The sequence below is a fragment of the Panthera tigris genome, chromosome A3 (assembly GCF_018350195.1).
Source record: "Panthera tigris isolate Pti1 chromosome A3, P.tigris_Pti1_mat1.1, whole genome shotgun sequence".
Lineage (NCBI taxonomy): Eukaryota > Metazoa > Chordata > Mammalia > Carnivora > Felidae > Panthera > Panthera tigris.
The window spans coordinates 868,838-888,862 of NC_056662.1; the positions used below are offsets into that span (position 1 = coordinate 868,838).

Consider the following 20,025-nt stretch of genomic DNA (forward strand, 5'->3'; position numbering starts at 1 on the left):
CCCTCCCCCCCTCAGGGGGAAGGTGTTTCCCCTTCTGAGACTTTGTGGACTCGGGACATGTTTTTGCCCCATTCATTCCAGTGATAATTCACTGGATGTGACACTTGAGTGCTTTCCCTCAACACTTCGGGTCATCATGCTCCCGCCTTGGACACCAAGCTGACTCATTCTTCCAAGAAGTATTTCCGTTCGCTTCACCATGTTTTGCATTAAAGAGTCTAAGGGAGTATTTTCACAATCGATCCCATCCAGCTCTCTGAGCCCTTCAGTGTGAGGTCTGAGATCTTCTCTAATTTTCTAATTTTTAAAAACTGCCTATTTGAACATTCCCCAGTCCTCGCTTCCCACCTCTTCCCACTTGGACCGCCCCCCCACCCCCCACGTGGATGCCAACACTCGAATTCTCTGTTTCATCCTTTTCTGAGCCTGAGGGGAGACGTCTTCAAGCCGACCCTGCAGCCCGGCTTCGGCGCGTGTCCGTAACCGCCCGCCCGCCCGCCTCGCTGATACTTCTCCTTTTGCAACCTCCATGCCGTGTTTCCCGCTGTCTGTCCTTTCTACTTACTGATTCTGGCTTCGTGTCGTTACATCAATCCTTCCCTCTTTGAACTTGGGAGTTTTAGGTTAATGGGCCCAAGAGGACATCCTTGTCGGTCCTCGTTGGTCTGGTGGGCTCGGCGCGGTCTGCCCGGGGCGTGGCCCTGTCCCTCCGATGTCGTTTTCCCTGTTACTTGTCTCCTGGACCCGAGAGTCGTGCCGCACGTGAGCACGTGTGCGGCGCGTTCATCCGGACGCGCACGTGTGGAGGGATTGGGGGTGCTGCGGTGGGCTCCCACAGACCCGCACGGTCAGCCACACCGGAGGCAGGGCCGGGGAGGGCGGGCGGCAGGGTTGCGCTCTCCCCAGCCCGCTGGGCCGGGACGTCGCAGGTTGGGGACGGGGGGTGAGCTGGTGCCTGCTCCCCCCGCCTGGGCTCTCGTGTCCCGGCTGCACCCCGCCTCCTTGAGCAGACGGTCCAGAGCGGGCGTCTCCCCCGGTCCCTTCTCTGAACGTGCCGCTCCTGGGCCAAGCCTGCCTGCAGCCCAGGGAGCCAGCCCCAAGGCTTCCGCTCACACTGAGATGGTGGCCGACACGCTGCCCGCCTGAGACCGGACCCAGCACCCTTCTCCGGTGGGCTCCCGCCCCAGATGGCTCCCGCAGTCGCTCCGCCACCGCCCCTCCTCCCAGGCTCGGCCTCCCGCCTGCTCTCGTCACCTCCGTCTCAGCTCGCAACGATGAGGCCCCGACCCCACGGGGCTCCCTGAGTTCTTACCCACAGATCATGTACAACAGACTGCGGGTCCCATCAGTTCCTTGCTCAGAAGCCCTGGTGACCTGCTCCTGAGTCCAGACCACACACCCCTCCCTCACCCCCCCACCCCCCCTCCCTGTGCCGCCCCCCGGGGCCTGTCAGAGCCGACCTTGCTCCTGGCCCCGGGCTCAGCTGTCTCTGTCCCGGCCGCTCCGGCCTGTGTAGCCTCCCGCCGTTTCTGGGTGGTGCTGTGGGTTCAGGCCCCCCACGTGCTGTGCCCCTGCTGGAACCTTCTCCCATCTTCCACTCCCCACTTTGTTCCTGTCTCTGCGCAAATGTCACCTCGGAAGCTTATGTTGGCCTCTGCGTCTGAAGGAGGCCCGCCCCAAATTCTTCCCAGTTTAGAAAATGACGTGGTGTTTATAGGCCACAGCAGGTGAGGTTTCCAGGTAAGTAAGGGTCAGGGGCGGCCAGGGTGGTGTCCAGGCTGGTGGGCCGGAGAAGGGGAGTGCTGGCAGTGACAAGGCACGGGGCCAGCAGGTCAGGGTCCCCAGGGACTCAAGCGCATGGGAGGCGAGCCGGACGCTATGTCGTTACTGAGGGGATGCTACTAGGGAGAGAGGAGCCCCTGACACCGGCCCGGGAAGGTCACATCAGCGAGTGTTTGACAGGGGGCTGGGCACCGATCTCCAAGCCCCCCCGGGTCAGTCAATGCGGCTGAGAAACCCCGTCCTGGGCAGGGCCTGGACTGTGGGGGTGCCGGGGCACTGAGTCACAAGGTCACAGGAGGCTGCAGGGGCGGCGGGGCGGCGGTGGGGGGGGTGTCCCTCAAGCCACGGAAGGATGCCAGCTTGTCTCTCTGAGGGTGGGGGTGGGGCGACTTGGACTCGACTGGGCAGGGACGGACTCCGGGTCCCAGGGACGCCCCTCCCTGCAGTGAGCAGGCCACTCCCTTGCTGAGCACGCTGTACTTTATCTGAGTGTGGAAACAGTACAGAGGGAAGGCCCCCCACCCCCACCTTCTGCCTCCAGGCCCCTCCCGGGACTCGCTTTCCAGGCTGCTCCTGCAGGGTCCAGGGAGGGGCAGGGTCACTCCGGGCAGCACGGGGGCCGTCCTGGCAGGAGAGAGGGTGAACAGTCTGAGGGAGACGGCAGCCAGCCGGACGGCAGCAGCCCCGCCCACCTGGCACCGAGGACCCGAGCCCCCAGGGTCCCCGTGCCTCCAGCTGGGCCACGAGCCCCGGGCACGAACCTTTCCCCAGGATGCTGCTGCCAGGTGCCCCCGGCCCTGATCCTTTCGCCCACCCGATCCACCCTCCTGCCCTGCTAACCCCTGACTCGGGCCTCCCTGGGCTCTCCTGGCTCCCCCCCACGTGTCTCCAGGTTTGCTGGGCCCCCCAAGGCCCAGGAACCCCCACTCGTGTTCTATCCCAAGCCGCTTCACCAGCTCCTGGGCCATCTGTCCGTGTTGCACCCCCGCCTCCCAGCAGCCCCCCGGGAGCTCCTCCTCCCCGAAGGTGGGGGGCTCACCTGTTCCCCCCAGGGGTCCGGGAGGCTCACTCCCTTTCAGCCGAGGGCTGCTCCTCTGACCAAGGGCTCCGGGCTCACCTGAGCGGAAGGGGGTGTGCTGGAACCGGGGTGCGTATGGTAACGGTCTCCCTTCTCAGGGACCCTGTTCTGACCGAGGGGAGGTGGGCACCCGACCCCAAGCAGGCACGTGTTGTTGGGTCAGTGGCCAAGGTTAACTGAGGGGGGCACTTGTAGCCTTGTCCACGAGGCTGGGTACAAAGAAGGGTATTTATGCCAAAGGCAGTGTCTGGGGCACTCTGACGGACCGTGGGGGGCAGGGCTTCCCGCAGGGGAGCCCCTCTCCCCTCCCGACGCCCAGCCCAGGGGGTGAGGCAGGACCCCGCGGTCCTGCCCATGGGGCGGCACCACAGCCCCACCCCATCCAGGCCCACGAGCTCTGTCTCCCCTGATCGGCCTCCCATCCATCTCGGCACCTGAGCCGTGACCGGCGCCACGGCCCCAGTCGGATGGACGAACGCGTGACAAGGTCATTAGACCAAGCCTCCTGCTGCATCAGAGCAAGGAGAGAGAGAGCACGTGGGAAGGACAGGAGGGAGGGGACGGCAGGGCAGGAGGTGGCCCTAATCTTGGGCTTCCCGGGAGGAAGGGGAAGGGGGCCCTCTGAGGACCCCGGGGAAACCAGGCCGCGTCCGGTCCTGCCTTAGCAACCTCTGTGTGGGCTCAGGGGCCCTGCCTCCGCACCCCGGCCCAGGGAGGGTGCAGGGGATGCCGGGGCCACACAGAACTCCCAGCCGGGGACGGGGAGGGAGCTGCAGTTGCCCCCACACCCCCCGCAAGGGGGCCAGTACCTCCGTCCTCAGGGTGGGGGCCGTCTCGTCCTCCTCTTCCAGGGAGCCAGGCCTCACCGTGAGAGCTGGGGTGTCCGAGGGCCTGCAAGACGGGCCTGGGGGCCCTGGCGCTCTCATGGTGGAACTTCAGCACGTGAGCTGGGGATAGGGGTGGAGGGGTGACAGCAGGGCGGGGCGTGGGGCGGGGGACTCCCCGCTCCTTCCCCCGGATTCACTGGGGCATGGCCGAGGAGAAGGGCTGCATCAGGCTAGTGACGGGTGCCCGCGGTCCCTTTCGGCCCGGCTGGGGTGAGACAGAGGCCGCACGGGGGTGGGGGTGGGGGGCCCTGGCACCCTCACGAGGAGGCCGCACCACTCACTCTGGATGGCAGACTCGCAGGCCTGGTTCACGAGCTGGTAGATGGTGGCCAGGGACTGCGGCTCCCCCTGCAGGGCAGACGGGCCATGTGGCCAAGTGCTGTGCCCAGCGGCACGGGGCCGGTGCCTCCCACACACCCCCCAGGAAGCGCCTGGACCCTGGACAGGGGCCTCACTCACCTTCTCTCCTCGCTCCCCTTTGGGCCCCGGCAGCCCCTGAAATAGAGGAAGAGGAGAAAAGCGGGTCAGCACAGAGAAGTCAACCCGCCTGGACCCTGTCCCGGGCCGGGTGAGGGCTGCATGCTGGGGGCCGCTGCTCCCGACTCTAGGGAGCTGGCAACGCAGAGTCCCCCGCAGCTGGGACACGGGCCCGGACGCCAGCTGGGCCTGCCCGGGGCCTGCCTTCCTCCACCTCCCAGCTGAGCCCTTGCCTAGCTGTGGGACCAGGCCTGCCCCACACCCTGGGGCCCCCAGGCCCGCCCTGTTCCCTGGCCGGTCCCATCTCGGGCTCCCTCTGCTGCAGATCAGTTCCAAACCCAAGCTCCCAAAGTGGCCCTGACTGGGCGGGAAGGAGGCATTTACCCAAATTTGCTCCCCCGCCTCCCATCTTTGCTGAGTGGCTGGCCGGTAGGTGGGAAGGGGACTTACCGTGAGCCCCACAGGCCCCGGGAGTCCTCTCTGCCCTCCGGAGCCCCTGGCCCCCGCCGTGCCCTGGAAGCCCTGCAGGGGTGCAGAGGGTGTGGCCGCGGCCCCCCCCCCCCCCCCCCCCCCCCGACCCGGAGGACGTGGGTCCTCCTCCCTCCAGCCTTGGCTCCCTGAGGACTGGGTCCCTGCCCCCTGCAGGCCAGGCCGGGCCTCCTCACCTGCCTCAGAGCTTGTCCAGGCCGAGTACCCAGGGCAGAGGCCCTCCCACCCCACCCCACTTGGCACTGGCCATCCCGAGTATGACCACTGTCGCCCCCCACCCCAGGGACAGCTCCCCGGCACTGAGCCCAGCACAGACCCCGGAACCACAGGCTGGGGAGGGGAGGTGCCTCTGAGCGAGGCCGCGGAGAAGGAGAAGACGGCCCCGGTCATTTCCCCGCCGCCAGCCTCACGCGTCCACCCTCCCTCGGCCTACCCTGGAGCCCGGGCACTTTCCTGCCACACGGACCGAGGGTGACTGGGGCCATGCTAACGTGGCATTTCCGACCTGCCCAGCGGAGGTGAGGAAGACCCTCGGTTGGAGCCACCCCTGGGCACTCGCGTGCCCTGCGGAGCCCCACCAGGTAACAGCCCAGGAGAGAGAGGCGTCCCCAGGTCACCTGCGGGGGAAGGGGCTGCAGCCACAGGGCAGGCTCTGACCTGATCGGCCCTAGGAAGTGGGGGGAGCCTCTCAGGAGGACCTACCCTCGGGCCCGGAGGTCCAGGCAGGCCAGCACTCCCCTCCAGACCCCTCATTCCCTGAAGAAAGAGGACAGGGCAGGCTAGGGCAGGGGGCGGCCTGGTGCCCCCACACGCCCCTCCCGTGGTGGCCCACGTCACCCCCACAGACAGAACCCAGCACCCAGGGACCCACACCTCTGAGCGGGGGGCAAGGCCAGCCAAGCTCAGGGCCTGCCCCCGGCCCCTGGCAGTGACCACCCTCCCCTCCCCGCTGGGGAGGCCCCTGCCCCCACAGTCTCTATCTGAGATCCACCACCCCCCCACCGCCCCACCCCACCACAGGCTTCTCTCCCACCTTAGGTCCCTGGAGGCCGACCTTCCCGGGAGGGCCCTGGTGACCAGGATGGCCCTAGAAGGAACAGAGACAGCTGGCCAGGCTGAGGCCCCATCCCGGAGACCCAGGTCCCCAGCCTGTGCCCTCCCTGCCCACACACTCAGAGCGGCGTCTGATCCCACTACCTGCAAACCCGGGGCTCCGTGGTCCCCCTTCTCTCCTTTGACCCCTGGCGGACCCTGGAGAGGAAAGGGACTCAGTCTGTCCCAGAGGAGCAGGGGCGGCAGCCGGGGGGAGGGGGAGGGGAGGCAGCACCTACCACAGGCCCCTGCACGGTTCGGCCCTGGGTCCCTGGCGACCCCTGCTGACCCCCAGGACCCTCAGGTCCCGTCTGTCCAGGTGGCCCAGGCTCTCCCTGCAGACACAGGCGAGGGAGGGGCTAAGAAGGCCTCCACCCTGCCCTCAGTGGCCCCCCTGGCCCTCCAGCTGACCGTGGCAGCCAGACCCAGCCCTACAGAGACGCCCTCCCCTCACTGCCCACCCCGGGAGGGGTCCTGCTGGGACCTGCTCGACAGCCGGGGACTGACCCCAGCCACTTCTCCGGGTCACAGAGCCAGTGACCCCGTTCTGCCTTCCTGACCGGGAGGGGTACAGAAAGCCCTGTGGCAGAGCCGACCTGGACAGGCCAGTCAGAGCTCTGACGCCCCAGCACTAGCCTCCGTCCTCTCTGGAGTGTGCCACGGGATCCCTAAGGGCCAGGGACAAACTCTCTTTCCACCGTTTGAGATTCCAGGGCAAAATCAATGCTTTCAAAGAATTTTTGTGAATTTAGCATATAAGTGTACCAAACTCCCTAAAGAAAACTGCAGACATTCTCATGTCTGAATATCAATGAGAAAATCCTAAGTAAAACGTCAGCAAACAGAACCCTGCAGCACACGAACGGGTGACAAGTGCGCGGTTTAACGGGTACAGGAAGAGTTCGGTGTCAGGAATGCGCTAAAATCATTCGCCAAACTAAGAGCTCCAGGAGAAAGAATTATTTGGCTGTGTCCAGCTGAGGCAGCACCACATCTTAACATCCACCCTTGATTTTCCAAATCTCCTAATAAATAGGAACACCCAGAGGCGACTGTCACACAACAAAATCTATCTGTCCCCGCGCCAGCTCCACACCAGCGGGGGGCAAACCGGTCACAACGCAGATCACAGACATGTGGCTAACGTCCACAATCTGTCGAGTGCTCCCAAGAATTAATACGAAAAATAACCCAGCGGCAAGGGTTCCAAGGACATTTGTCAAGGGGAAAACTCCAGCAAGTTCCAGCAACTCCCACAGGGTGTTGGAGCTCCTGTAGGAGAACTGCCAACGCACTTCACCTGTCAGGTTGCTCAAGGTCAATGACGTCGCGATTTCTCGGGTCGGGGGTGGGAAACGGGCCCCTCACTGGGGAGGGCACTTTGCTTCTGGCTGTGGGGCCCCACCCTCCGGCCCCACAGGACCCCCCACAACTCACCCTGGGGCCTGGGAAGCCCCGTTCTCCTGGGACTCCGTTCCTTCCGGGGAGGCCCTACCAGGACACAGACCGGGCTGAGCTTCCGCGGCGCCCACCCGAGGGCCCCGCTGCACTGCCCCCCGGGGACTACAGTCCCCCAGTTCAGGTGGGGGAGGGGAGGGGTCTTCCAGGGCCAGGCCTAGCCCGCCCTCCCCGCCGCCCCCCACCGCCCACAGCTGCCGGGTACACCAGACCAGCTCTGGCGGGTCTCCGTTCAAATTGCGGCCCCTGCCTGGTGCGGTCCGTGGACGGCCAGGCCAGAGCCCTGCGCTTGAGCGACGCTCCCGCCACACGGGCCCCGGAGCCTCGGGGCTGGCAGGGGTGCGGGCCCCGCCCCACGGTGGGGTCCCACAGCCGGAGCACCTGGGACGGAGGCCGCCCACATGGCTGCGACTCACTGCCGGGCCACATCGCACCCACCGGCCACCACCAGCACGGTGCCGCAGACTGAGTGGGCCGACTGGCACCCCCCCCCCCCCCCCGCCCCACAGGGTTGGCTCAGGGGAGGGAAGGAGAGGCTGGCTGGGAGGGGTCTCACGAGGCAGGGGGGTGGGGCCGCTGGGGGGCTCGTGAGAACATCCCATCTTTGCGCAGGCTGGCTCGGCTGCTCGGCGGTGTGAGTGAGGGGGCAGCGGGCTTTGCCAGGAGCCCAGGTCACCCGGGGAGCCGATGATGGACTCACCGGAGGTCCCTGGGGCCCCGGGGGCCCCGGGGTCTGCGAGGAACAGGCACAAGAGGAAGAGAAGGCAGGGCAGCTCTCTCCATCCTTCTGGGAGGAAGGAGACCCCACTCATTAAGTGGACCCCCACCTGTTCCTGTCTGACCTAGAGCTCGGACAGCCAGACAGCTGGGTTCCAGGACGCCGGGGAGGCTGGGAGTGAGGGGCGGGGAGCTGGTCCCTGGTGCCCTCCCCCCCCCCACCCCCGCTGCCGGCTGCCCTGCACGGGCCCTCTCCCAGTCCCTCCCAATCCCCAGCAGGCCCAAGCCCCGTGTGGGTACAGCGTGAGGAACCCTGCCCACATCTTCATGGTGCGGAGGCTGCCCGAGTCTCTGGCAGTCCCTCTGGCTTTGCTGGATGAGCCCCTTCCTTCCTGGCCAGCTGTCTACACCCCAACTGTGCCCACAGAGAAGGGAAGTGGCCCCCGAGTACACAGCAGTGGCCACCCCCGCAGCTGGCGGCTTCCCGACGCACTCCAGCCTGCCTTGGCCTCCAGGGTCTCTTGCATTCAGCTGCCCGGGCTCTGGCTCTGACCAGAGGCCACCTCCTCCAGGAAGGCTGCCCTGCTTTCTCCCGGTGCCGTGCTGGTGCGCCTCCTGTCTACCCCCAGACTCTGCGCCCTTGGCAGGCACTGTCCCACCTACCGACGCAGGGAGCTCGCAGCACGTGTCTTCCTCCGCCCAGGAGTCATTGCACACGATCTGCAGCGTCTGGAGCTGGAACTATAATGCAAAGCAGGGTCAGCCAGATACGGTTGTGGTCTCTGGGGCGCCCCCTCCAGCCCGGTGCAGCAGGACGAAGCCCATGCTCACCGTGGCTGAACTGCTCCGGGGCCCGCGGGCCTTGGCCAACCGTCCCAGCATGACGAAGCCAGTAACAGGTGGGCTGCCTGCCTCCCCCATGGGCCTCTCAGCCACCTTCCGGCAGTCCACATAGAGCCTGACCTTGGAGCGGCCCACAGCCACATGCACCTGCCAGAGAGACACCACCAGGGGTTCCCCCTGCAGCCCCGGCGGGGGTGAGCACCCATCTGTGGCCGCAAGGCCAGGCCAGATGGGGAGGAAAGGGCCCATTTACCTGGGGGTCAGGATCCTGACTCCATCCTGGGTCGAATGGGACACCCCCTCACTGGGCCTCAGTTTCCCCTTTGTATAATGGAGCAAACTACACGTGTTGCAGACCCCTCCCAGGGATTCCTGGGACCGGGGAAGGGTTGGGATGCTCTCTGACCCAAACTAAGACATCTGTCATAGAGGGGATCAGAGGGACAGAGGCTTGGACAGGACAAGATGACTTTAGAGGAAAGTGGGAGGGAGTGGGGGGCAGCGGATGGTCTTAGAGGAAGTGCACTTCAGTCTTTCGGGAACCTTCCAGGACCTTGTGGAAGCTTCCAAAGAATATCCTCCTCACTTCGGGCAGGTCAAAGGTGACCTCTTGCAAGGTGGCCCTGGGGTCGTGGTTGAAGTAGGTCAGAGACTTCCTGCCGGCTGCAGGGGAGGGGTGAGGGACATGTGAGACCCCCCCAAACAGAACAGGACAGCCCCACGACAGGGCAGCGTGCAAAGTCAAATGCACCCCAAGCCTCGGGGACCCGAGCTACAGACATGGCCCCTGTTTGGGACTCCTGCCTCCCGGTGATGGCGGCCCCCGGCCTGGCCTGGAGGCAGGGTTTCTCAGGACCCACCGCCCTGGGCCCACCGCCCTGCCTCTGGGCTGACCATCCAGCAAGACCCCCAGGACGGGCTGGGAGTGCTCGGCCGTCATCTGCCACAGCGCAAAGGTCTCGCGGGGTGTCTCGGGCAGCAGACGCAGGAGGAAGACAACCGTGTGTTCCGGTGGGAGGGTGGCCAGGTGGACGTCACTGTTGGGACACAGGCGGGGGCCGCTGCAGGCCTGGGAGGAGACGGGGTCCCGCCATGCAGAGACTGCAGAGAGGGTTCTGTGACGGCGCTGGGCCCCTCCTGTCTCCAATCCCCAACAGTAACAAGGGGTATACAAGGGACAGAAGTGCCCCTGGGCTGGTGGGGGCTCAACAAGATGGGCCCTGAGGATGCAGCCCACAGCCCCCTGCGCCCTGAGGCCTGGCCGGGATGGAAGGCCCTGCCACAGCCAGTGTTCACGACAATCCTGGGCAGGGTCCGCCAAGACCCCATTCTCCAGGGCCTCTGCATGGGTGGAGAGGAGGCAGCTCAAGGAGGTTCAGCAGGAGGGTCTCTGGGCCCGTTCCCCGGGGTCAGGAGCCCACAGGCAGCCCTGCCCTCAGGAGTCGCTCCCACTGACCTGAGCTTGTTGGGAGGGGAGTGCTCAGAGGGGTTCTGTGTCAGTGCTGGGGCTCCCAGGGCATGCTGAGGGCTGGGGAGGGCAGGGAACAGGGTGTGATCACCCAGTGAAACTGTTCCTAGAGGCCTCCAGCCTTGTTCTTTGCCCTTCATTTGCTCTTGGGATAACCAAGAGCCCAAAAGACCCAGCCCTGCCCATTCCTGTGGTTCTTTAAGTAAACTGACCCCAGGGCCTTGGCACAGGCTGTTCCTTCTTCCTGAGTGCGCTTCCTTTCCCCATTGTCTCCCTGCCCTTACTTGTTTGCCACTTTCTTGGGGAGTCTTCCCGATCCCATTACAGGGAGGGACCCTTTCTACTCTTAGGAGCCCAGAGCCCCATTTGTGGCAGCTATCATGTGGGCGGGGGGCACCTGTGCTGGGTGACCTCACCTGGGGTGGATGATCACATCTGGAGTGGGGGCCACCCCAGCAGAAACATCTGCCCCCACCTCTTGGGCTGTGAGCTCCAGAGGGCAGACAAACATGAAGCGCCCAGCGTGAGGGCCCTGGGACAAGGCTGTCATTTGCAGAAAAGGGGTAAATCACAGGAGAGCTGCCCCCACAGTGATTAACAACGGTGGTGGCATCCAGGTAGGGTTTGCTCTGAGAGTCGGAGCGCAAGCCTCGGGCTCGAGCCCCACATTAGAGCTTGGACGGGAGGAAAAGCCAGGCTTCAGCCACCCCCACAAACGTGAAACCCGTATGCCGCCTAAAGGAGAAGTTAACACAGGAACAGATCGGGGCCTGGGTGGCACAGGGAAGCCATGAGTTCAGGGGTGAGGCCGCGGCCGTGCCTGCTGCACCTGCTGTGCCCGCTGGACTGGGGAGAAAGTCCTGAATCTTAGCAGCGTTGGCCGAGTTTTGCAAAATTATCTATTTTGTATTTTTCAAATTTCCATTACAAAGCACACGACTGCGTTGACAATTTACAACATTCTAACTTAAGAAGAGGCTTTGCTGTGTGTGTCACAGTTGCGATTTTGATTCAAGATCTCTCCACAAGCAGGGGAGGGCGGCTGTTAGACGTCAGGAATCACGCGGCCGTTTTCGTGCTCACATAGCAGCCGCTCGCTAAAACCAGGCATCTGCCTGCCTGGAGCCCACACGGGAGGCAGGGCTTCCCAAGGAGACAAATGGGGGCCACTGTGCGGAAGTCTGCAAGTCTGATCGATGCCTGGGCCACACGGAACAGGACCCACTCGTGGCCTCATTCCACCCATGCAAGATTTGTTCAGTTGGAAAACGCTGCTCGCCGGGGGGCGGGGGGGGGGGGACGTCCGCCTGGTTGGCTCCGGGGGACCGAGCGGCAGGACCTCCCCAGGACCCACCCCCACTGTGCAGCTGCCCCCCATCTCGGGCCGCGGTCTGTCCCCTGTCCTCCCACCTGGCCCGGCGCGTCAGCTGGGCATCCTTGAAGAGTGTGAAGGTCCTGGCGCGGCCGAATGCCGAGGGCTCCATGGCGACGCCGCGGATAGACGCATACTCCTTTTCCACCAGACCAAAGGCCGCCATGAGGTCAAAGCCTGGGACAGGAAGCAACACCAGGGGACGATCAGAGATGAAAGGTGAGGGCCGGAGGGGCAGGACGCAAAGAGAAGGCAGTAGGAGTCAGGGGAGAGGAGAGGAGACGCAAAGACAGGACGCCCATCGACGGGAGGAAGGTGATCAGGGGGCCCACAGGTGGACACGTACTCGGGGCGCCCACCCGCTGGCCTCCCCCTCTGGTGCACAGCCCCCGACCTCCCGGCAGAGGCGAGGGTGCACAGGGGCGGGTCACACCGCCCGCCCCGGCCCGGCAGGCTCCCAGCGTCTGCACCTTCTGTGATGCTAAGGGCACAAAGTGAAGGGGAAATCTTATTTGCTGCGTGCTCAGCGCGGCCACAGGCCTGGGGCAGGAGCGGGGGCAGGACGGAGAAGCCTCAGCGCCCCGCCAGGAGTGGCGCCGCCTCGCAGCTCACGGTGGCCCCCGAGGGACGCTCGGCCCTGGAGACACAGGCCTCCACCGCCTCCGCTCTGCACGCCTGACCACGGGCGGCTCTCACGTCGGCCCCGAGTCTGGGAGCGTCTCAGACCCACGAAGCACTAAAGATGCTGTGTGAGCCCCGTGCTCGGCCCCTCACCCGGCTCGAGTCAGCAGAGAGCCTCGAGGAGGCCACACAGGACCCAGGGCTTCGTCTGCCCTGCCGTGTCCCAGCTGTGACCGTGGACAGGCCTCAGCAACCCCGACGGTGAGGCAGGAAGAAAGCTCTGGCCAGCCTCATCCCCACTCTCCCCTGCGCAGGTGAGACTGGGGCCTCCGACGACCACAGGACCTTGTTTCTTGTCACTGCCCCTTTGTGGCGGGTGGGGTCCCAGGCCACCCTCCTCAGACGGTTGTGAGAGGAGGGGGGGACAGGTGGGGGGTGCGGAGGGTCAGCTGTCACACAAGGGCAGGCCTACCTGAGAGGGAGCCATCTGGGCTGAGGGCGGGGCAGGCTGCTGGGAGGCAACAAGGAGTCGGTCAGGGCCAGGCTGGCACGAGGCCCCGCCCCACCTGGGGAGCGCCCTGCCCTGAAGTCCGCAGATGCCCTGGAGATGCTGGTCTTCAGCCTGCGGTCTCCACGCCTCAGGGAAGGATGGACATGATGTCCCGCTCCCTTGGGGACCTCACTTCCACCCCCTGCAAGACAGCACGCACCCAGGGGTGCTCCCACTGGGCACCGAACCCTGAGGGTACTGGCCACCCGATGTGCCCCAGGTGGCAGGGCCAAGGAGACGGACACACCGACCTGGGGACACCTCGACTAGGGGACATGCCAACCTGGGGACAGGCTGACCTGGGGACATGCCGACCTGGGGTCATGCCGACCTGGGGACACCTCAACTGGGGGACATGCCAACCTGGGGACACCTCGACCTGGGGACACGCCGACCCGGGGACACACCGGCCAGGTCCCTGGCTGTGCAGGCTTCCTCCGCTGCCAGGGGCACAGTGGGTGCTTAGAAGTTGTTCATGAACCAGTAAAGGCACCACTGAGTAGGGAGACCCCCATCCCCAGAGGCATTCAAGCCAAAACTAGATGGCCCTACGGGGGGGACACAGAGGGAGACTGGAGTGGCCCAGCTCAGTGGCCTCAGTGGGCCCTCTGCTCTGCAGTGTGACCTGGTGTCCTCAGCTGGTCCTGCCTGTGGGTGGCCATCCCCCAGGGCCGACTGAGGCCACATCCCTGTGCTCCGTGCGTCGAGGGAGGCCAGCCCGGGCCCCTCGCCTGCCCTGTCTGTGAGGTACAGCCAGCTTGCCCGGGACTCCCGCCGGGCTGGACGGGACTCCCGCCTGGCACCCCCAGACGCAGAGATGGGAGAATTACGAGCCCGTTCCCCAGCTTTGAGCATTGCTGGCAAGGTTCCAACCAGGAGCCCCCAGCCACATCAGCCTGCATGGATTGCATTCACCAGCATGGTCCTAACCCCTGGGTGGGTGTTTGCGCTGTCCAATGGGAACAGGTTCCATGAGAACACTGATTGCCCTTCTGGTAGTTGGGCAGTGCTCGGCACAGCCTGGGGCAGGACTCCAGTAAGGAGGCCCACGGGTTCTAGGCTCCCAGGGGCCTGGCTGGGTGTGAGGGTCTGGGGTCTTGGCTGGGGCCTGGCTGGGTGTGAGGGTCAGGGGCCTGGCTGAGGCCTGGCTGGGTCTGGGGTCCTGGCTGGGGCCTGGCTGGGTCTGGGGTCCTGGCTGGGGCCTGGCTGGATGTGAGGGTCTGGGGCCTGGCTGAGGCCTGGCTGGGTCTGGGGTCCTGGCTGGGCCTGGCTGGGTGTGAGGGTCTGGGGCCTGGCTGAGGCCTGGCTGGGTGTGAGGGTCTGGGGCCTGGCTGAGGCCTGGCTGGGTGTGAGGGTCTGGGGCCTGGCTGAGGCCTGGCTGGGTCTGGGGTCCTGGCTGGGGCCTGGCTGGGTGTGAGGGTCGGGGGCCTGGCTGGGTCTGGGGCCTGGCTGGGGCCTGGCTGGGTGTGAGGGTCGGGGGCCTGGCTGGGGCCTGCCTGGGTCTGGGGTCCTGGCTGAGGCCTGGCTGGGTCTGGGGTCCTGGCTGGGGCCTGGCTGGGTGTGAGGGTCTGGGGCCTGGCTGAGGCCTGGCTGAGGCCTGGCTGAGGCCTGGCTGGGTGTGAGGGTCTGGGGCCTGGCTGGGGCCTGGCTGGGTGTGAGGGTCTGGGGCCTGGCTGAGGCCTGGCTGGGTCTGGGGCCTGGCTGGGGCCTAGCTGGGTCTAGGGCCTGGCTGGGTCTGGGACCTAGCTGGGTCTGGGGCCTGGCTGGGGCCTGGCTGCGTCTGGGGTCCTGGCTGGGGCCTGGCTGGGTGTGAGGGTCGGGGGCATGGCTGGAGCCTGGCTGGGTCTGGGGTCCTGGCTGGGGCCTGGCTGGGTGTGAGGGTCGGGGGCCTGGCTGGGTCTGGGGCCTGGCTGGGGCCTGGCTGGGTGTGAGGGTCGGGGGCCTGGCTGGGGCCTGCCTGGGTCTGGGGTCCTGGCTGAGGCCTGGCTGGGTCTGGGGTCCTGGCTGGGGCCTGGCTGGGTGTGAGGGTCGGGGGCCTGGCTGGGTCTGGGGCCTGGCTGGGGCCTGGCTGGGTGTGAGGGTCGGGGGCCTGGCTGGGGCCTGCCTGGGTCTGGGGTCCTGGCTGAGGCCTGGCTGGGTCTGGGGTCCTGGCTGGGGCCTGGCTGGGTGTGAGGGTCTGGGGCCTGGCTGAGGCCTGGCTGAGGCCTGGCTGAGGCCTGGCTGGGTGTGAGGGTCTGGGGCCTGGCTGGGGCCTGGCTGGGTGTGAGGGTCTGGGGCCTGGCTGAGGCCTGGCTGGGTCTGGGGCCTGGCTGGGGCCTAGCTGGGTCTAGGGCCTGGCTGGGTCTGGGACCTAGCTGGGTCTGGGGCCTAGCTGGGGCCTGGCTGCGTCTGGGGTCCTGGCTGGGGCCTGGCTGGGTGTGAGGGTCGGGGGCCTGGCTGGAGCCTGGCTGGGTCTGGGGTCCTGGCTGGGGCCTGGCTGGGTGTGAGGGTCGGGGGCCTGGCTGGGGCCTGGCTGGGTCTGGGGTCCTGGCTGAGGCCTGGCTGGGTCTGGGGCCTGGCTGGGGCCTGGCTGGGTGTGAGGGTCGGGGGCCTGGCTGGGTCTGGGGCCTGGCTGGGGCCTGGCTGGATGTGAGGGTCTGGGGCCTGGCTGGGGCCTGCCTGGGTCTGGGGTCCTGGCTGGGGCCTGGCTGGGTGTGAGGGTCTGGGGCCTGGCTGGGGCCTGGCTGGGTGTGAGGGTCGGGGGCCTGGCTGGGTCTGGGGTCCTGGCTGGGGCCTGGCTGGGTGTGAGGGTCGGGGGCCTGGCTGGAGCCTGGCTGGGTCTGGGGTCCTGGCTGGGGCCTGGCTGGGTGTGAGGGTCGGGGGCCTGGCTGGGGCCTGGCTGGGTCTGCGGTCCTGGCTGGGGCCTGGCTGGGTGTGAGGGTCGGGGGCCCGGCTGGGGCCTGGGGGTCTCGGTGCCCACTCACCCGTGTGGCCTATGGCAGACACAGGCCTGCTCTCTCCCGCTCCATAGACCGCGGAGACCAGGACCCTGTACTTGCTGGCCGCCAGCAGGTTGGGGAGCGTCACGTGATTGCTGAGTCCTGGAACAGAGATCTGGTGGGGGGGGCGGAGGGGACACGGTCACCTAAGCCGCCTCCTCTGGAGCGTCTCTGCTCTCGCTTGTCTGCATCCGTCACAGAGGGGCGACCGCCCTCAACACACAGGGCGGCTGTGTCTCCCCCGGGACCCGGGGGCGCTCGATGGGCCGTGGCCTCCCTGCGGGGCCGAGACCCACCGACTTCTCGGGCCCCGAGCCCGAGGCTGGCACGTAGGTGAGCCGGTAGTGGAGGACGTGGCCGCTCGGAGGGGTCCAGCTGACTTGCAGGCTGTCAGGTGACTTGGACGCCAGGGCCAGGTCAGAGGGCGGGCTCCGGTGCGCTGTGAGGCAGGCGCCACCCTGGGGGCTCAGGCCGGGGCTGGAGGGTGGCCGGCATGCCCCGCGGGGGTCTGTCCCTGCTCCTCCCGCTCCCACCCTCCCACCACGTCCTGCGGCGCAGACGGGACCACTGGGCACCGGGTCAGCTCCAGGACAGTCCTGAGCACTCTGTCATACCAGGTAACCCGAAACTTCGGCTGCCCCTGAACACCTGCCTGGAGGGCTCAGGGGGGAACCCGTGGACCCAAGTGGTCAGGCCAAGGGGTTGGGGACTCAGGGAGCTGCCTGTCAATGGCTCTGGAGCTCAAGGCCCTGGGCCCCTGGAGCTGGGAGGGTCCAGGGTCCCTCTGGGCGGTCACCTACGGGGGGTGTAGCGGAGGGACACCGGGTCGCTGCGGGCCCCGTCCCTGTAGTAGGCCAGGATGGTGATCTCGTACTCCAAGTGGCTTCGCAGGCCAGGCAGGACTGCCACGTCCCGGTGCCCTGGGACAGAGATCTGTGGAGAGGAGGGACAGGCGTCCACCCCGCGAAGAGGTGTCCTCTCCCTGGGGCTCGGCTCACAGGCCGCGGGCAGGCAGCCGTCCCCGGGACGAAGCACGAGGGTCTGAGCCCTCCCGGAGCCCGGCTTTGGGAGATGGTCCTCCTCTCCCCGGCCCACACCTCGTGGGCCTTCCCGTCTCCCAGGGGCGTCCACTTGATCTGGTACACAAGGACGCCGGAAGCCGCTGCGGCCGTCCACTCCAGTCGAACCTCGTCCCCAGGGAGCTCTGTCACCGAGAGCTGGCTCGGGCTGGGGACTTTCCCTGGAAGACGGGGCGGGGAGACTGAGGCTGGGGGGACGGGGCCTGGAGAAGCACATGCCGTGAGGAGGTGGCCTCCGCACCCCTGCCCCTCAAGACTCATCAGAAACATCCTAACGCACCCGGGAAGGAGATTTCACCGATGCAGGACCACGCTTGGGGGTGACTGCCCCATGGGGGGCAGAGGGGATCCCCAGACCCCACCCAGCAGCCATGCCCACATTTTCCCCCTTTGCCCGGGACCCGGCTGCAGGCTGGGCACAAGCCCTGGTTCTAGAGGTGCCCGGGGTCGTGCCCTCGCGGGCCCTACACCCCGTCGTCACACCTGTCCAGGCACGTGTGCCCCCGGCTCAGCACCGCGCAGGGCGGCTATGTGTTGCTGTGAGCCATCCGTCGGGTGGAGGTGTGGAGCGGCCTGGGGGCCCCGGGCAACCGCAGCCCACTCACGCGTAGTCAGGCGGCCGGTCAGCACGGAAGAACTGCCCCCGGGGTAGAGGCAGGTGACGCGGACAGAATATGCAGTGGAGGAGGACAGAGGGCCCACGGTGGCCGAGGTGGCGTTGCCGGGAGCCTCCACCTGTGAGCCGGCAGGCACGTGGGTGGAGGCCTGGAGCCAACTGCCCCCGCCAGGGAGGAGACCCCGGCCTGGGACCCGCCAGGGGGACGGCCCGTGACGGCCCCGAGTGGGGGAGTGAGTGTGCACTGGGAGCGGGGAGCCCAGCACACGTGGGGCCTCCCGGGGCCTCCCCCCCCTGCCCCCCCACCCGTAGAGAGTCCAGCCAGCCTGTCAGGACAGCACGAACCCTGCACACCTCGTCACGCGTGTCATTTAGGCGTATGGGTCCAATTCCCGGCCTCCCACCGGTCTCCCCCCACCCCTGAGGACTGGCCCCCAGGTGGACATGGTCCGTGACGCTCCGCAGCAGGCCAAGGCTGGCGCCCGGGGGCCCAGCCAACACCCAACAACTGTGAATGTGGGGGTGGAGGTGCTGAGGGTGCTGGGTCCCCCCCCACCCTGTTCACCTCATTCCCGCTGGACACCACGCCCCCCAAGGGCCCCTGGGCAGGTGCTGCTCTCACCTCCCCTGAATGGCTGCCGTCACTGGAGGCAAAGCTGATCCTGAACAGGCGCACGGGCTTCGAGACGCCCTCCCAGGAAACACGGGCTGAGTCGTGACTCACATCTGAGAAGCTGAGGTGTCCGGGGGGCGCGAGGGTGGCTGCAGAGCGCGTCGAGGCTTCAGGGACCAGCCAGCACCCTGTCCCCAAGTGTATGGGGGTGGGTGGGCAGGGGCTAGGGCTGCTGGGGCCACCAGAGGGGTCTGCGGTCCCCCACCTGGTGGAAGGCTGGGGGGAGCCAGAGTGGGGCATTTGCCCGGTGGGCGGGCACTCACAGGTCCTGGCACGGATGCCCCGAGCCTCGCTGGCCTCGGCCCCTCGCAGGCTCTGTACCCAGACATCATAGTCCCTGCCGGGCTCCAGGCCGTCCAGCAGCACCTCGGGCTGCCCCACCCGCACCTGCGGGGACGTGGCGCTCATGCTGGCCCCTGCCCGCCACCCTCCCCACCCCACCTGCCCCCAGCCCCGGGCACCCTCCTCCGCCTCCCCTTCTGGCTGGCCTCGAACCTCTCTCCCCTCCTCTTGGCCCTTGGCGGAGGCCGACAGGCACCGCACCAGGTACCGTGTGGCCCCGGCCGACGGCTGCCAGGTGAGGCGGATGGTCCTGGGTGTCACTGCGGCCAGGGCCAGCGCCTGGGGCGGAGGCAGAGGCGCTGGGGGAAGGCAGAAAGGAAGAGAGCAGCACTTTCCAGGAAGCGCGCACGCGAAAAGGAGGCCCCTCGCTAGAATACCCGCGGGGCTGGGTCAGCGCAGACCTTGCGACGGGGCCGCTGGAGGCAGGTGGGAAGAAGGGCCCACAGACCATTCTGTCTGTCCCCACGTTTCACTTTGGGCCGAGTCTCCAGCTCACGGCTCTGGGGAATCACAGCCGCCTGTGGGTTTCTGTTTAAGGCTACCTGCCCTGAGGGTGGGGAGGCCAGGGCCCCTAGGTTAGCAACCCCTTAAAGACGCCCTGCGCTGAATGGTCCCACCTACACAGAAGGTCCAGAAATGGCCAATCCACGGAGGCAGAAAGCAGACTGGAGTCACCAGGAGCTGGGGGACTGGGGGCAAGCTTCTTGCAGGTGAGGACAACGCACTACAGTGGACTGTGGTGACCCTCAGGGGCCAGACCAACAACCGAGGAGTCTCACACTTGGGAGTTGCACGACATGTGATTCGTTTCCCAATAAAGCTGTTAAAGGGGGCTCATGGCCGGCCAGGTAGGACGGGAGCTCCGTAAAAGGTTTGGGCAGCTCAGAAGAAGACACTGAGGGTCAGAGAGGCCCAGAGACTGGGCCGAGGCCGGGCCTGCCCGCGGCATCGCCCTTGCTGGTATGAGGCTCCAAGGGGAGGCTGCGGGCAGGGTAGCCCCTGAACCCCAAGCCCGGCCGGCTCCACCCCACCCACCTGTGGTCACGAGGCGCCTCAGGCCCTCTCCGAACCCAGCCCGGAGGACAGGGAGCACAGACACCAAGTACTGCGTGCCGGCCGTCAGGTTGTGAAGCTCCGTGGACGAGGCGGGCCCCTCCACCACAACCTACAACAGGAGCCTCAGTGGAGCCGGGAGTGGGCGCAGGGGGCGGGCGCAGGGGGCGGGCACAGGGGGCACAGGGGGTAGGCGCAGGGGGCGCACGCAGGGGGCGGGTGTAGGGGGTGCAGCGGGTGCAGGGCAGGGAGACAGTCAGCTCCGGTGGGGGCTGTGGTCAGTCCTTGCTTCCCACGTGGCGGCACCCCCGGCCCCGGCGGCCATCAGAGCAGCCCACGCGCTCCACCTTCTGCCCCTGGCCGCCCGAGCCTGTCCTCGGGGCTCCGGCCCCGTGGCCGCTGCAGGTCTGGCGGGACCACCCTTGCCACGCTCTCTCCGTGATGGCCGTG

At 66.9% G+C, this 20,025-nt stretch overlaps 1 protein-coding gene across 1 annotated transcript in view; it reads right to left on the minus strand.

Annotated features, from left to right (window-relative positions):
- Positions 1–2,246: 2,246 nt before the first annotated feature.
- COL20A1 (collagen type XX alpha 1 chain) overlaps positions 2,247–20,025 on the minus strand; it is a 29,818-nt gene continuing 12,039 nt past the window's right edge. Inside the window, exons 11-37 of the mRNA XM_042979680.1 lie at positions 19,558–19,687; positions 18,676–18,821; positions 18,444–18,567; positions 18,130–18,269; positions 17,497–17,626; positions 16,910–17,052; positions 16,613–16,745; positions 16,109–16,251; positions 15,798–15,927; positions 12,757–12,792; positions 11,702–11,840; positions 9,718–9,860; positions 9,377–9,486; positions 8,812–8,970; positions 8,644–8,721; positions 7,964–8,050; positions 7,243–7,296; positions 6,045–6,140; positions 5,911–5,964; positions 5,747–5,800; positions 5,416–5,469; positions 4,675–4,746; positions 4,207–4,242; positions 4,029–4,095; positions 3,670–3,807; positions 2,822–2,899; positions 2,247–2,406 (exon numbers count right to left, since the gene is read on the minus strand). Of these exons, the coding sequence (XP_042835614.1) occupies positions 2,381–2,406; positions 2,822–2,899; positions 3,670–3,807; positions 4,029–4,095; positions 4,207–4,242; positions 4,675–4,746; positions 5,416–5,469; positions 5,747–5,800; positions 5,911–5,964; positions 6,045–6,140; positions 7,243–7,296; positions 7,964–8,050; positions 8,644–8,721; positions 8,812–8,970; positions 9,377–9,486; positions 9,718–9,860; positions 11,702–11,840; positions 12,757–12,792; positions 15,798–15,927; positions 16,109–16,251; positions 16,613–16,745; positions 16,910–17,052; positions 17,497–17,626; positions 18,130–18,269; positions 18,444–18,567; positions 18,676–18,821; positions 19,558–19,687 (2,700 nt within the window). The 3' untranslated portion in view covers positions 2,247–2,380. The remainder of the gene's footprint in view (positions 2,407–2,821; positions 2,900–3,669; positions 3,808–4,028; positions 4,096–4,206; positions 4,243–4,674; positions 4,747–5,415; positions 5,470–5,746; positions 5,801–5,910; positions 5,965–6,044; positions 6,141–7,242; positions 7,297–7,963; positions 8,051–8,643; positions 8,722–8,811; positions 8,971–9,376; positions 9,487–9,717; positions 9,861–11,701; positions 11,841–12,756; positions 12,793–15,797; positions 15,928–16,108; positions 16,252–16,612; positions 16,746–16,909; positions 17,053–17,496; positions 17,627–18,129; positions 18,270–18,443; positions 18,568–18,675; positions 18,822–19,557; positions 19,688–20,025) is intronic.